The sequence below is a fragment of the Kryptolebias marmoratus genome, linkage group LG2 (assembly GCF_001649575.2).
Source record: "Kryptolebias marmoratus isolate JLee-2015 linkage group LG2, ASM164957v2, whole genome shotgun sequence".
Taxonomy (NCBI): domain Eukaryota; kingdom Metazoa; phylum Chordata; class Actinopteri; order Cyprinodontiformes; family Rivulidae; genus Kryptolebias; species Kryptolebias marmoratus.
Genome location: NC_051431.1, coordinates 19,042,698 through 19,057,305, shown reverse-complemented (window position 1 = coordinate 19,057,305; position 14,608 = coordinate 19,042,698). Strand labels below are relative to the sequence as shown.

At 43.3% G+C, this 14,608-nt stretch overlaps 2 protein-coding genes across 4 annotated transcripts in view; both read left to right on the top strand.

Annotated features, from left to right (window-relative positions):
* lekr1 (leucine, glutamate and lysine rich 1) overlaps positions 1 to 6,657 on the top strand; it is an 87,382-nt gene extending 80,725 nt beyond the window's left edge. The window contains exon 9 of the mRNA XM_017420013.3: positions 1,164 to 6,657. Coding sequence (XP_017275502.2) covers positions 1,164 to 1,574 — 411 coding nt within the window. The 3' untranslated portion in view covers positions 1,575 to 6,657. The remainder of the gene's footprint in view (positions 1 to 1,163) is intronic.
* Positions 6,658 to 6,783: 126 nt separating this feature from the next.
* On the top strand, positions 6,784 to 14,327 carry ccnl1a (cyclin L1a). Of its 3 annotated transcripts, XM_017420083.3 has the most exons (10): positions 6,793 to 7,105; positions 7,339 to 7,413; positions 7,925 to 8,034; positions 9,779 to 9,899; positions 10,060 to 10,124; positions 12,402 to 12,501; positions 12,630 to 12,734; positions 12,962 to 13,212; positions 13,324 to 13,422; positions 13,551 to 14,327. In XM_017420083.3, the coding sequence occupies exons 1-10, from the start codon at positions 6,866 to 6,868 to the stop codon at positions 14,005 to 14,007; spliced, it is 1,623 nt and encodes a 540-aa protein (XP_017275572.1). In that variant the 5' UTR covers positions 6,793 to 6,865; the 3' UTR covers positions 14,008 to 14,327. The 3 variants fall into 3 exon arrangements, 2 of the variants coding, with proteins under 2 accessions (XP_017275573.1, XP_017275572.1); XR_005234140.1 differs by lacking the exons at positions 12,962 to 13,212; positions 13,324 to 13,422; positions 13,551 to 14,327 and adding an exon at positions 10,620 to 10,633 and having other exon boundaries at positions 6,784 to 7,105; positions 12,630 to 12,647; XM_017420084.3 differs by lacking the exons at positions 12,402 to 12,501; positions 12,630 to 12,734; positions 12,962 to 13,212; positions 13,324 to 13,422; positions 13,551 to 14,327 and adding an exon at positions 10,620 to 12,371 and having other exon boundaries at positions 6,784 to 7,105.
* Positions 14,328 to 14,608: the final 281 nt, after the last annotated feature.

The window sequence follows — 14,608 nt, the reverse complement described above, 5'->3', positions numbered from 1 at the left end:
AACTGGAATCGCACCTCTCCTTCTCGACGCCGCAACCTCCTTCAGAACCTGTAAGCAAACAAAGAGACTTTAAGAACCTAGCTACCATCTTGGAACCAGATTGTACCCGAGACTCACCCCGCTCTCCTTATCTTGCAGACTCCTCCAGACTCTGACCGCTGTATATAGCTGCACATGTAAATAAACTCACTTACCGTTATTCTCGTCTCCGTGTGTGGTTTTGGTTTCGCTCTCTGGACAGAAACACTCGAGTTCATGACATTTAGTCTCCAGTCAGTCACAATTTCATAAGTCCCCAAACCCTTGCAGAGTTGTCTCACATTCTGACTCAGAAAAACTAAATAGAGAACGGTTCCGGATGCTCGCAACAACTCTGTGACTATTTTGAGAGTAAAGTTGTCACACAGTTTTGTTTTTTTTTTTTTTTCTGGAAATGTTCAAAAATCTGGTGACACGACAGTGAGGCCCAGAGGTTCAACCCTCGCAAACATTTTGAGACCTTTTGTAAACTCCCTCGTGAATTCCGTTTGCAATTCTTTGCCAGAGACTGCCAAGATTCTGTCTTCAGAGTAGGTGAACAGATTCTATGAGCACTCCTACAAATTGCAAGGTCCAGGACACGTGTGAGGGTGGTCCGAATGAAGGGCTGCCGCTCCTCGGGCTCTGCGGGTTCATCTTATCGACTCATAAAAGATAAAAATCAGCAGCCCTACAACCTGCTGCTACCATCATGTGAAATGAATTGGAATTTGACACTTAAGTGTTTAAAATTGTTTCTGTGGATATAATTCTGAAATAAATATAAGCTGCAGTTATCTAAAAAAACAGGCTTGAAGATTTTTATGATGAGAAATGCTTGACTGAAACTTTACTTACAAGAAAATCACAAAAGGTACATCTAAATCACTTTTCTCTCATTTCCCAAGTTTAATTGAAACAATAAAAACAGAATCTTATGTTTATACACACACGAATAAATAAAACAATCCATATTCGTCACAGTTCTCATTGAGCTTTAACGACACACACAGTTTGTGCAGGATACTGTTTGCATCATGTCCTGCTTTGTTCTTTTTTTTTTGACATCTGCGTTCAGTTCGTGTGTAAAACCAGTTTCCATGGTAAGTTTTTACTTTTCTACCCTTTCTCTGACCCGTTCCCAGGTCGTGTTACTCCAGGAGACCGTCAGGAGGGAGTGTGAGGAGAGGGAGGAGCTGACCGCTGCTCTGTCTCTGGCTCAGCAGGAGCTCCACGAGCGGCGATCCTCCTCCAGACCCCCTCCGGACCCCGTGGAGAGACAAGCCCCCCCGGGGGACAGGAACTTTTATCGTCAGAGTCAGGCCAGAGGAGCTCTCGCTCGCTCTCCGGCCTCCCCGAACACATTCCAGCCCTCCCCAGCCGGCACAGTCCAAACCAGAGGCCTGGATGCGCAGCGAGGGGGAGCAGAGAGGGGCGGGGGGTTAAATGGAGGGAAGAAGCGTGAGTTGACGCTGCCAAGGCTGAAAACAAGCAGCTCAGCGGGTGAGGTCAAACAAAAGGTCAGTTTAATGACAGGGAGAAAGGAAAAGCTGTGAGAAGCCACCAGACTTTTTATCGATTAAACATCTGCTCAAAGCAAAGTAGTATTTTATTTTGTTTTATTTTATCTTGAACACTATTATAATTGTTAAACATGTAATAGCATTTTTGTTCCCTCATCGATCCAACCATCTTTTCTTTTACCATATAATTACATTTCCACACAAACACAGGAGTGCTTTATTAACGTATTGCACACACTCACCGGCTTATTCATGTGTTTTCTAGCAACCCGACTCTCACACTCTTTCTGGCACGCAAAGGGCTTTACACACACATGCACACACACGCACACACACGCACGCACACACACACAGACCTATAACAGGGCTGAAGGAGCCTGACAGAAGCTCCTGTCCCACCCATGGACACAAACAAAAGGCAGGGAAACACAAAAGAAACTCTCCGACAGACACCCCCTCACACACGCTCTCACACACACACACAATGACCCAGTCCTGCCCCCTCAGGCGTTGTGTATTACTGACATCATTCCCTCTGTGGAAGGTCTTTCCATCCCTCCTCGCTCTTCCTCTCCATCCACATTTGGGATGAATCGGCACCACAGAACAAATGCACCAAGTGTGTGAGGCATGGAAGTCATTTTCCTGCTTACTGGCACACATGTACACAAGCTTTTGGTTTGACGTCCCCCGTTTTTTTTTTCCTCCCTTCCAGCCCGTCTGTGAGACAATGCACATGTGCACTTCGCTCACACATAAAAGATGAGAAACCATTATTTTCTCCTGGCAACGGTTCCTGTTTGCCCAAACACACATGCACATGGTTTATCTGCAGAAACCTCTGGTCCATGCAGAGAGAACGTTCTGACACACATGGATATTATTATCTGACATAAGGACGGGTTTTATACTTTGATGTTTATCTATTTTAGTTACTAAAGATTTTTTTACAACACATAACTGATGGATGTATTTTTTTTCAGAATCTCTGTCATTCATACATTATTTGAGCCATTTTATTATTCTGATGCATCTTTTATTCCATCTTTAATAAATAATAATAGCGATTTATTTCGTATGCTGCATGCTGAGAACTCTGGATCTGACCGGGCTATCGTTTTAAACTTTGAAAAGTCAAAAACATCCGCCGTGAAGAGGGGTCTTCTCGGAGCACGTGCTGACCTTTTGACAGCTGCTCACACTCTGACCTTTGACCCGGCCTTTTAGTCCTCCCTTCCCTTCCTCTCTCCGTGAACTGTGTACGTAAAAAAACAACAAAGAGCGAGCCTCTTCCGATGCCAGACGGGAGGTGTTCTGCCTCCTCCGTGTCATGCCACAGCTCTCCCTCTGCTCTGACCGCACACACACTTTCTCCCTCCGTCCAAACACAAACACCCACCTCTCTCTCTCTCAGCCCCTCTGCACCTCTGGCACACACATGAATCCCTCTCTTTCTGTGTCAATATTCTTTTAATCTCTTTGGCCTTCTTTTGGCATCCATCCCCCTCTGACCCTGCTGCCGCGAAGCAATTCTTTCTCAGCCTCTCTTTCCTCCGCTATCCTCGTGCTCTTGCTTTACTTTTGATCCAGTCAGCTCTCTCTCTCTCTCTCTTTCTTTTTTTAATACCCCACCCCTCTGCTCTTTCACTGGGCCCTCTTCCTTTGCTCGTGCCCTTGCTTTGTAGCCCTTGACTTGCTGTCCTTCCTGGCCTTGTGTGTGTGTGAGAAAGAGTAAGGGCGCGTGCATGTGAGAGAGATCTGCTCCAAAAGAGATAAAACTCCTCAAAGCTCTTTCCACATCTGGATACGTGCATAACGGCCATAAAGTTGACATAAATGACGGCTTGATCCCCCCCTAAACGCTCCGATTTAGTCACTGTCAAAAAATGTCAGCGCGCACAAACATCCATCTGCGCAAATATGCATGTCACGCATGTGCACAAAAAAGGTTTGTGATCTCACCACAGTAATTATCATAGTGGAGCAGGCATGCACACGTGTCCCCGGGGAATCTGTGCTAGCTGATTGTAAACACACACACGCTCCAGGGAGTGGCGTGTGTGTATAAGTAAGCCCTTGTTCGTCATTGGGTGTCCCTGAACGCCTCGCTCCTGCGTCGTTATGGCCGTTTTGGAATTCTGCCGTCCTATGAGACCTCCCACACCCTATAATTAGCGTCACCAGGGCAACCGGGAGGAAGAATGCTTAGTATTCTTGTTGTCGTGGTAACTGCGTAAGTGCTGGTTGGAGGTGCTAGTTGGAGGTGTTGGTTAATGACAGGGACAAGTCAGTCTGCTACTTTATGCGGCGCATTACCAAAACTGAGCAAATAGATCTGAGCCAGTGGACGGAAATCCGTGTCTCTTGTGTGCCGTGTCGAACCTCAGACCGTTTATTAAAGCAGACTGTTGTGTGCGTGATTACAGATATTGCTTACAGTAGCTTTAGAGGCATAATAAATACCCCAGCGTGACTAGATCCAACTGTTCATGCATCCAGAGACAATAATATACTTTTGAACTCCTACTGATCTCCTCATTTCCTCCATCTGCGAGCTGTCTGTGCTCCCCTGTGATCTCTAAACACTGCACACAGTCCATGATGACTTCATTTCATATGACTTACAGATAGAAGCAGATATCTTCTTGCTGCAAAGTTACCTGGCCGCAAAGAGGAAGGTGAGGAACAAAACTGTAAAAAGTCGAACTAATCTATGTCCTTTTTGAATACTCTAATTTTTGCTTTTTGTGAAATATTAGTTTTATTTGTCTGTGAGATATAAAACTCAGTTTTGCATTTTGTTTAGATGCTTTTAGAATAATATATTATCTAGGAAACTTTTGAAGGAAATTTAAAGGGTACCAATGCACAAACATACCATTAATATTCTAAGAAAAAATGCCCACATTTAGATGTATAAACCCTCTGAGAAATAGGATGCGTAGTCACCGTGGTAACTACACACCTGAGTCTCTCACTCCCTATAGCCAACTTATTGAGACGCAGACTGAAAAGTAAGCCTCAGACAAACAGTCGCTGTACAAAATCTATAAGTCAGATGTTTAAACTTCTTAAACCGTGAGCTGCAGAAGACTCTTACGGTCACACACGTGACGTTTCATGTGTCTACAATGTTTCACGTCGGCAATATGACAAGTTCAAAAGACCCCTCACTTCCAGTTTTCAGGAGAAGATTTTGAGCTGAATTAATAGAAGCTTGGGTGTGCACTTTCTGCAATCTGGGGGGATTTGAGAGATTACCATAAAGTCTACAGCAGTGAGAGACGCACTGGGGGGGAAAAAAAGACTTTCTTTTTAGATTTTTTTTGTTGTATAATTTTGTGTGTGCACCTGAAAAGAGTTGTGGGAGTAAAAAGAGCTTGTTTGAATAATTTTAGACAATCCAAAATTGAGTGTGTGACATACATCATCAACTAAAGTTGAATATACTGCAGAAAAACTTGAACTGTGATGGTGTAAAAGCTGTAAAGGATATCAAAGTGCCAGTTCAGACATGTAAAGTCCAGCTTTCAGTGAGCCGTTTAAACTTTGAACAAGGTTTCTACTGTGAAGTTTGCCTGAGCTGTGGCACTCCAGAGAGGCTGGGTTTTCTCACCATTTTGTCTGCACTGTGTGACATACCACTATCAAAAGTCATAGCTCACTGTTCTTGATCGAGCTGCGCGTCTCGGTGTATAATTTGCACATTTTTATTTCAAAGCTGCATGACGAGATACAGATTTTGTCCCCTATTTGTTCTTTTTTTTATCCGGTCATAGTCAGGTACAAGAACTAGACAAAGAAATGAGCAGCCAAAGAACTATTGATCAAGACCACTAAAAAAGGATTACAAGAAACTCTCACCGTTCGGAAGCAAAGTATGAATAAATTAGTGGTGGCTCTAAACCTTTGCACAACCAAATCAACAGTGCAGCAATCACTGCAATCAAGTATTTTAAATAACTAAGTGTCCGTGGAGATTTAGTGCAATTATGCTGTAGTAGTCCTGACACAACAAACTCATTGACCTCAGGATACCTAATGCTTTATTTGGCTCGCACAGATTACCTGAACCCACGGTGCTCTGCTACTCCCTGCTGGCCATTTTGAGTTACTGCAAGGCTTTTAGTCAGAAAGGTGGAGGGGATGGCTCATACGTCATTGGGCTCATCTGTGACTGAACAAAGTGTTCACTTGTCTTTGACAGATCAAGACTCTTTAAATAAAAAACACACTAAATCCTAAACCATTTCCTGCTTTCCCAACCTCAGTATTTTAGGTAGTTATTTACAAAACAGAGACAACATATTCTAAATTCCCTGCACACTTTTTGTAATAGAGTGCATTAAAAAGGATATTCCCTGAAGTGGCGCCATCTAGTGTTTGCTGTTATAACTTCTTTTTTTTTTTAATTGGCGGATGGATATGTTCCAGACAAAGCAGTGAGAAGTCCGGACTTTCCGGTAAAATACGTCACAGAAACCATTTGCGGTGAGTCGTTTCCTCCTCTTGCCTGAAGGCAAAGTTAAAAATATGGGGGGTAAATAATAAAGTATTTTATTCCTCGATGTTTGTTTACCAAAGTTTTTTTTTTTAAAGCAAACTGTATATGAACAATGTCACAATAATTCAATTCAATTAAAAAATACTTTATTAATCCCAAAGGGAAATTAAGTGTTGACGTAGCTCATTTAAATCAAGGAGTTATTATAGATGATGATGGCTGTGGGCAGGAATGATCTCCTGTAGCGGTCCGTTTTACAGCTAATCTGAAGAAGCCTTTGACTAAAGAGACTGTTTTCCGATGATGGTCTCATGAAGAGGGTGGTCAGGGTTGTCCATGATTTCCTTGATTTTATGCAAAATCCTTCTTAAGTGATAAAACTGGAAGCTACAAATAAAATGATCTGTCTCTTTTCTGGCTGAAGTATCGCAATATGTATATTTTATTCTAATCATGTTGTTTCATCTATATATTTGGCGCGTTTATTATAAATTCATGAACGAAGCTCATCATCTAAACGTTTATTAGGTTTTCTTACAGTCACATCAATTGGACTTTAAACTGTGTCCGGTGACAAATTAAAACAAAACATGGGGACATAAGTAACGAAATACTACATCTTACCGGTAACGCAATAAAAAGTTAGTCATTTTAAATTTCAACAGTGCGAAACTATTTTACCGCCGCGGATGTGCACACACGTTTGCGTGGCCACCCCACGGCGGTGACGTAACGCGCTTTGTCACCGTCTGCCTGCTCAGCCGTCGTTTCGTCGAGGCTGCCCGAGCTGTAGCTGCTAGCTGTTGTGTGTCTGCTGAACATGGCCGCAGGTCCCCTCTCTGTTTCTTCAAATGCCTCCAATACCAACGATGGTATTCTCATCGGCGACAAAGTTTACTCTGAAGTGTACCTTACGATAGACAACTCGCTGATACCGGAGGAAAGGTTGTCTCCGACACCGTCTATGCTCGACGGCCTCGACCTGAACACAGAAACCGACCTCCGTATCCTTGGATGTGAGGTGATCAAGTCGGCGGGTATTCTTCTCCGTTTGCCCCAGGTAAATGTTTCTAAGGAGTTTGACTACCTACACGTTGAATAGCTATTCTGCCTTTTGTTTTAATTCATATTAAGCAGCAAGTGTCTTTAACTCGCCTCGGCCTAATTAGCAGTTTGCCGATGTTGGCGTGGTGGAGTCAAAATGGCGGCGGTTCATTGTGTAAGGTTAGGCCGGTTTATATAAGAGTTGGCTTTTTTTTTTTTAAACAACGTGCCTTGTGCGCCATTTGACAGGTCGCTATGGCAACGGGACAGGTTCTTTTCCACCGGTTCTTCTACTCCAAATCCTTCGTCAAGCACAGCTTTGAGGTAAGTTTGTCCAGACGGGCCGGGTTTAGCCGCCGCTGGTGACAGCGCGACGTTAGAATGACGTTCCTGTCGGCAGCCATGTTGTTTCAGAGCCGAGCGGGTTTCAGTTCATTTAACGCCGACTGAGCGTATTAAAATAAACTCAGGTGAACTTTTCAGCAGTTTTCCTTTAATATAATAAATCATGAGGCTTAGTTCACGTTGTACGGATTCCATTTTTATTTTATTTATTTATTTTTAAAGATGTAAACTTGACAGACACTGAGTATCAGCAGAGAACATGAGCTAATTAAAGAGCTTATGTTGATTATTTTAAAACAAAAGGGGAATGTTGATTGTTAGGTGTCATATTTAGTAGATTTGAAACAACGTGGGTTTTTTTTAGGTGCTCAACTATTTGTGTCACTTTATCTAAGGGGCACTTTTCTTTTTTTTGTTCTGGTGACTTTTATCACACGTTCCATGTTCGGCCGTTCCTTCAAACTCTCTGCTTTATTGTTGTCTCTTTCAGATTGTTGCTATGGCTTGCATCAACCTAGCCTCCAAGATCGAAGAGGCGCCGCGACGAATACGAGACGTCATCAACGTTTTCCACCACCTGCGGCAGCTCAGAGGCAAAAAGTAAGTAGCAGCGTTATTTCCACCTGTCTCTGTGGATTTATTTGTTGCATAAGACATGATGCACTGTTTGTCGTTTTTTTTTTAAAATATGATCGATGCTGATCTGTGACTTGATGTGAAAGTGCCCTTCTGTTTATCCATGCGCTCTAAACCACTTTAAAACCTTTCAGTTCCAGCTTCATTGGTAGTTTCAAAAAGTGTAATTGTCCACAAACATTAGTCTTGAGATATCATTGGAATTGACAAACGTTTAAAAGAGCAATTGATGGCTTAGTGAACGATGAGGCATACCTACTTTGTGTGCCTCATGTCTTTTAATGTCAGTGTTTTAGATCTTGGCATTAACTTGGCTTCTTTTCTCCCTTGCAACCAACTAACAGCGACCAGCTACATTTACCAAAGCCTGGGTGATGTGGAATGGTACGTAAGATGAAGCAGTCGGCATGACAACCATGATGCGAGGGGGTCTCTCTCGTCCCCCCCGGCCCACCCCACCCCCTCCTGCGGGAGACTCCCGTGGTCTGAGCCACCGCAGGGCACTGGGATCGGGGATGACAGGTTGGCCGAAGGTCCTTGGCCCGTGGGGCTCCTTGAGGACTCCTGTGGTTCAGTCTTAAAGCTTTGGGTATCTGTCCGTATATCTGCGGACCGTGGGGTAATGTAGCTTCCTTCTCTGACTGCTTCTCACCATGCATTTTGATTTGTGCATCAAAAGCAAAAAAAGAAACTTCATTCATCCACTCTTGCTCATAGCCTTCACAGAAATATCTGTCAGTGAAATATTCCTTTGGTTGTTTAGGATCCATTTGAGCTACATTTTTGTTTAGGGCCAGTGCATGCTGTGCTGCTTTGTTGCATTATTTGCTGTAAATTATAATTTTTTTTATAAATGTGTTGGAAATGATTGTGGCACGCATTATCGGGAATGATTTTTAATGCAGGTTCATGTAGTTATATTTCTTTAAAAATTAGCGTAATGGGTATTTTGAACTCTGCTGATTTTGTAAAGCTTGTGATTAGATGCATGACTTTAATGTTAGACATCAGGACCTCAGATGTGTTTAATAAATTTAGCCTTTGTTGGTAGTGGAGAGTGGCTCTTTATTAGTTACTTTAGTCTCGATGCTGAAAATTCTGGATCTGGTTTAATTTTAATGTCACATCATGAGGCAGATAAATTAACAGATGGTTGATTGAAATGTGATTCTGCTGTGTAGAAAAAAGGTTTTACTTTTTTATATATTTAAATTAAATTCTACTAGTAGTTTGTTTGCATCAGCAGCTTATTCTATTTTTCAAAAAAACCTTTTTAGTTTTGAGGACCTATTGTAGCACATATTAAACAGTTAGATTTTTGGTTGTGTGTATCTGTCGTAGAGTGCACTAGTAGATGTTCTTTTTGTTTTTAATTAATCTGAGATGTTTCCATCTTGAGGATTGAAGTCTTTTCCCTTCACAAAGCAGTAGATGATCTGGGTGGATATTTCTGTTGAAGCGATGACATGGGTCGATCAGGTCAGGGTCGTTCTGCAGATCCCTCAAGCTTTCACTGAAACCACAGGAGTCAGCAAACCCCAACACACCGTCAGGCATGCATACAGTGTAACTTGTTGCTTTAAGTTGGTTGAAACAGGGGAGGAAAAAAAAAAGTACAAACGCACAGGAATTCAAAAGGGCATTTTCTTTCTTTTAGTTTTAAAATTCAAAAAAGGAAACACCTTTTCATTATTTCTTTACAAAATAGGACTCCAAGTCCATTGATACTTGATCAGAACTACATAAATACCAAAAACCAAGTCATCAAAGCGGAGCGGCGGGTCTTGAAGGAGTTGGGATTCTGTGTGCATGTCAAACATCCACACAAGGTGAGTTTAAGACGTTTCATTTCTTACACATTGTGTACATTAAAATTGTTTTTTTTTTCTGGTAGAGCTGCTCTTCAGCTGTTCATTGTTTTAGATTGAACAGTAATACGTTCAGATCTTTTTTTTTCATTGTTAACCTATAAAAATAAATGTGTTCCAGATCATCGTTATGTACCTCCAATTCCTGGAATGTGAAAAGAACCAGACACTGGTCCAGACTGCCTGGTAAGTTCCTTCATGGGTTCTCCCAGAGCATCCCCACAGCAGCATCTTGTGTCATAACCTCAAGAAGTGCCACCAGACCTGGGCTTAAGATGGGGTTGAACACGTTTCAAATGGCCGACTTTATGAAGGGCACTTGACATATCTGCCAGGAACTTGGAGCAGCCCCACTTTAGGACACAAGACTCGTCAGTCGGGTGATATTCAAGTGCTCCTGTGGGAAAGTGCAAATTTGAAACCAATTCAACAGCCATTTCGCCCAGGTCTGACAGCGACATTCTTTTACTCCAATTGAGTCCTCCTACCTTTTTTTTATTATTGAAATGATTTGCCTTTTTATGAATTTAGTTGAATATTGGGATGGAGCAATTTCTTGTATTGCAAGCCTGCTACTTGTTTCACTCCCTTTGTCTGCCCTTACATGTAAAGTCTGTTTATTTTGCGGTGCCCAGGGAACTCGGTTTAACTTTGTCCTTTCTCTCTACTCTTTGATTAAAGGGTAGTCCATGCTGGTAAGTCACATAAAGAACCTCTGAACTCTGCCTCCTCCAACCACATGACCTCAGGAAGCTCCCCCTAATGGCTGGCTGCCCCTCTCCTGACAGCCATTCCCAAAGCCAAGATTCACTGGAGGGGGCGGGCGGGCCTTTCCCAACAGCCAGCATCATCTTGTTTTCTCTTGGGTGTCCAAAAGGATTTGTATTTTTCGGTCTTGCTACAAAGATTCTCATTTGTTTTGTTCCAAGTAGCTATAGATAGATTCATGTTTTATTCTAGTTTACTTACATTTAGCAATGAAGTAAACTTAGCCAGAACATTTTTTTCTATAATTTCCTTTTTGGCCAGTTTATCTGCCTGTCTTTTATTTAACAGTAGAAAACTGTGTCTTGTCCCAAACTGACATGGTGTCCAGACATGTCTGTCTTACAGGCTGATCCTGTTCTCAGGCTTTGGCTCCAAGGACCTGTCTTACCTTCGCAGCAATCAGATTCAACAGCCACGTGTTACCCATAGTCGCATTTAAACCTTTGTGTCATTTAAAGACCGGTTGGATTGACAGTAGCATCAACACAAGGCAGTTTTACCATTTGTGGAAAATCTACCTGGAACATTATGTAAAATGTAGGCTGGAAATGGACACAGACCACCACTATTAACATAAATCTTACTTAGCACACCAGGAATACTGGCTTTAAGCTCGAAACTCGAGTGGGATTAGTGTTACTTTACCAAGGGGTTGTCATTTTGTTCCTTTTTTATCATACACCTTTGTCTTTATGGACTTCTACGTTTCTCAAAAGCATAGATGGTCTCCCACCATCTGTTTACCCCATTCACCACCCAGGCTGTTTTGTCTTGTCAACATCTCCCATGTGCTGATTGCATCCGTCTTTGTTCTTGACGACCTTTTGACACACAAACTCCTGTGTAGCACAGGGACTTCACTAAGCCTAGGTACTGAGGCAAAGCTGACCAAAGAGTCCCCACCACAAGGTGAAACCAAACCTTAACTCCAGCCAGTGATCTTGTGCTGATCTGTTTTAAAGCAGCTAAACAAAGAGGACATGGTTGCTGTAAGGCAGCCTGAATCTTTTATGGGTCTATAGTGATTCTTTTACTTGTTTCTCAGATCATATTAGAGCAGTTTCACATCATTGGAGTGTGTCAACGTGCTCCTGACCCTAATAAAAGTAGTCCTTGCATGCTGCTGCACATGTGCTTCCACGTTCCTTTCAGATCCATAAATCTGAAAGTGGAAGCAGCTTTTTGTATTAGATTATTTGACACTTTTGTGTTTGCATGGGCACCTCCTTACAAGGCATGTCTGTCTCCGCCACCATTGGGTGTTTTCACAATAAGTTGGAGTATCATTGTTTCCCCCCCCCTCCCCTCTCTCCAACCCCCATTATTGTCTTCATGTTTTGTGTGACATACAGCACTCCTGTGGATGCCCCAGAGAGAAATGGACAAAGTTAAACTTGACAGATAGACCTTTTTGTTTTACCACTGTTATGTAAAACATTAGAGCTGTTGTGCTTTTGTACCAGGGTTAACGAATCCTTTGAAATGCTTTCAGAAATGAAAGTCTTGAACCTCTCATAGTATCTTCTGTTGCTCAGAGGTAATCTGCAAATTGAACCTAAAACAAATTGGCGTTCGTACTTTGCATTTGGTACAAGAAGTAAATGTAAAGTGTGAAGTTTAAAAGTATTGTTGACAGGTTGGTTTGTGTAGCGACGATGCTATGTTTTTCTTTCTGTGTTCTGTTTGTCCTCGTAGGAACTACATGAATGACAGCTTGAGTACGAATGTGTTTGTGAGGTTCCAAGCTGAAACCATCGCCTGTGCCTGCATATACCTCGCTGCTCGTGCTCTGCAGGTACCAAGAAATGCTTTTTGTAAACTTGTTTTCTTCCCCTCCCGTGTTAAATTTAATCCCAGCAGACGAGCTGTAGTTACTGCGGTGCCTTCAAAGCCTCTAACTGTGTGTGTTTGCCTGTTTTCCAGTTACCTCTTCCAACTAGACCTCACTGGTACCTGCTGTTTGGAGCCAGTGAAGAAGAGATCAAGGAGATCTGCATCACTACACTCAAACTGTACACCAGGAAGAAGGTAAATATTTTGAGTTTGAGTACAGTTTATGCATTGTTCCAACCATAATGGAAATCCTTTCCCTCCCAGATTATACCAAACCTAAATGGTGACAAAACGGCTTTATTTTACTGTATCACTCAGCACAGACAGACTGTACTTTATGACATTCTGATTTAAAGTTTCCATCGAGATGATAAAATGTCTGTCTTGGTCAAGTTTGGTAAAGTGGTTTGTTTATCTTCCAGCCCAACTACGAGCAGTTAGAGAAGGAGGTGGACCGACGGAAAGTGTTCCTGGCAGATGCAAAGTTAAAGGCCAAAGGCCTGAACCCTGACGGTACCCCTGCACTGTCCTCTCTGGGTGGCTTCTCTCCTGCCTCCAAACCCTGCTCCCCAAATGTGGTCAAAGTGGAGGAGAAGTCCCCGAACCAACAGACCGTCAAGCTGGTTAAGAAGGAGCCGGAGAACCGCACTCAAATCAAGAGTCCACATAATGGGTAAGAGTTGTTCACTGAAGACAAATGTGGGGAATTCGGTTCGTTTAGATGTTCCAGATCTTCACCAAACCCATTTTTTATTGACTGGTATATTTATTTTCCCTTATGCAGCTTAAGAAAGGAGGTAAAGATTGGGAGGAATAGTAGGAGTGGAAGTGGTTCCCGTTCAAGAACGCGGTCGCGGTCGAGATCCCGCTCTCCTCACAGACAGTAAGTTTGTGTCCACTGTGTGTTTATCTGCGTATAAACTCAGTGACGGTGTTCAAATGTGTCCATTCATCTTATCTTTAGTCGTTTAATCGAGTATGTTCTTGTGTCTTTGTCTTGTGCTGCCACAGTTACAACAGCAGACGCAGCCGCTCAGGAACATACAGCTCTCGTTCACGCTCGCGCTCTCACAGCCGCAGCCCGTCGCCACGACAACATCCACCGTCGCCCCTCCTCCCCCACCTCAAGGCCAAATCAAGCCACCACACCAACAGCGACTCGAAGCTCAGCGGGCGCCACAGCAACAGCGGCGGCGGCGGCTCTGGGCACAAGAGGAAGCGCTCTCGCACGCGGTCCCGCACTCCCGTCAAAGTGGACAGAGACAGGGACAGAGAGCGGGACCGGGAGAGGGACCGAGACCGCAGCTCGTACGATATTTCATCAAAGAAACACAAACACGAGCGAGGAGGTGGACACCGGGACAGGAGGGAGAGGGACAGGTCCCGGTCCTACGAGAGGGAGCGGAGCCACAAGAGTAAACACCACAGCAGCAGTGGACACTCAGGACACAGCCGCCACCGGCGCTGAGACACACAACAGACCGGTTCTGGGGCTGATGGTCGGGTTTTAGTCTGCACAGATTAAAACCAGGTCGGATGTGTTCTCTGAGTCACGGTGGCGTGACGTCTGTCCCTCTAAAAGCAGTCATACGTGTTCTACGTGTCGCACCGTGACAGAGACATGTCCCACTTGGCTTTCTCTTTGGAGGACTGAGTTACACGAATCACTCCTGCAGATTTGTGTTTTTGGGCTTCTCATTAATCATTGACAGTTCAAACGGTTTAGTTGATAGTTCCTTGAATTTTGGTCATGCAAATTGAATAAAACAAAATCATTTTTTTCTTTAAGCAGTTTGTCTTGATAAAATACTTGAAGTTACTGCTTCGAATTTGATCTCTTTAGCATCGCACCAGTACTGCCAGTCAAAGATGCCAGTCAAAGTCTTTTTTAATTATTTTAAGGAGCCCAGAATGCAACGATTACCAGCATGATTTTATTTATTTTTAGTCCACCTGCCAACAACGAGTCCATTCCCAGTGAGAGGAGGATGGCAGCAGAGTCAGCTCAGCCCCAGACTGGTCTGTTTTCCTGACGGACACCAACACAGCCCCCCCACCCCCCCACCCCC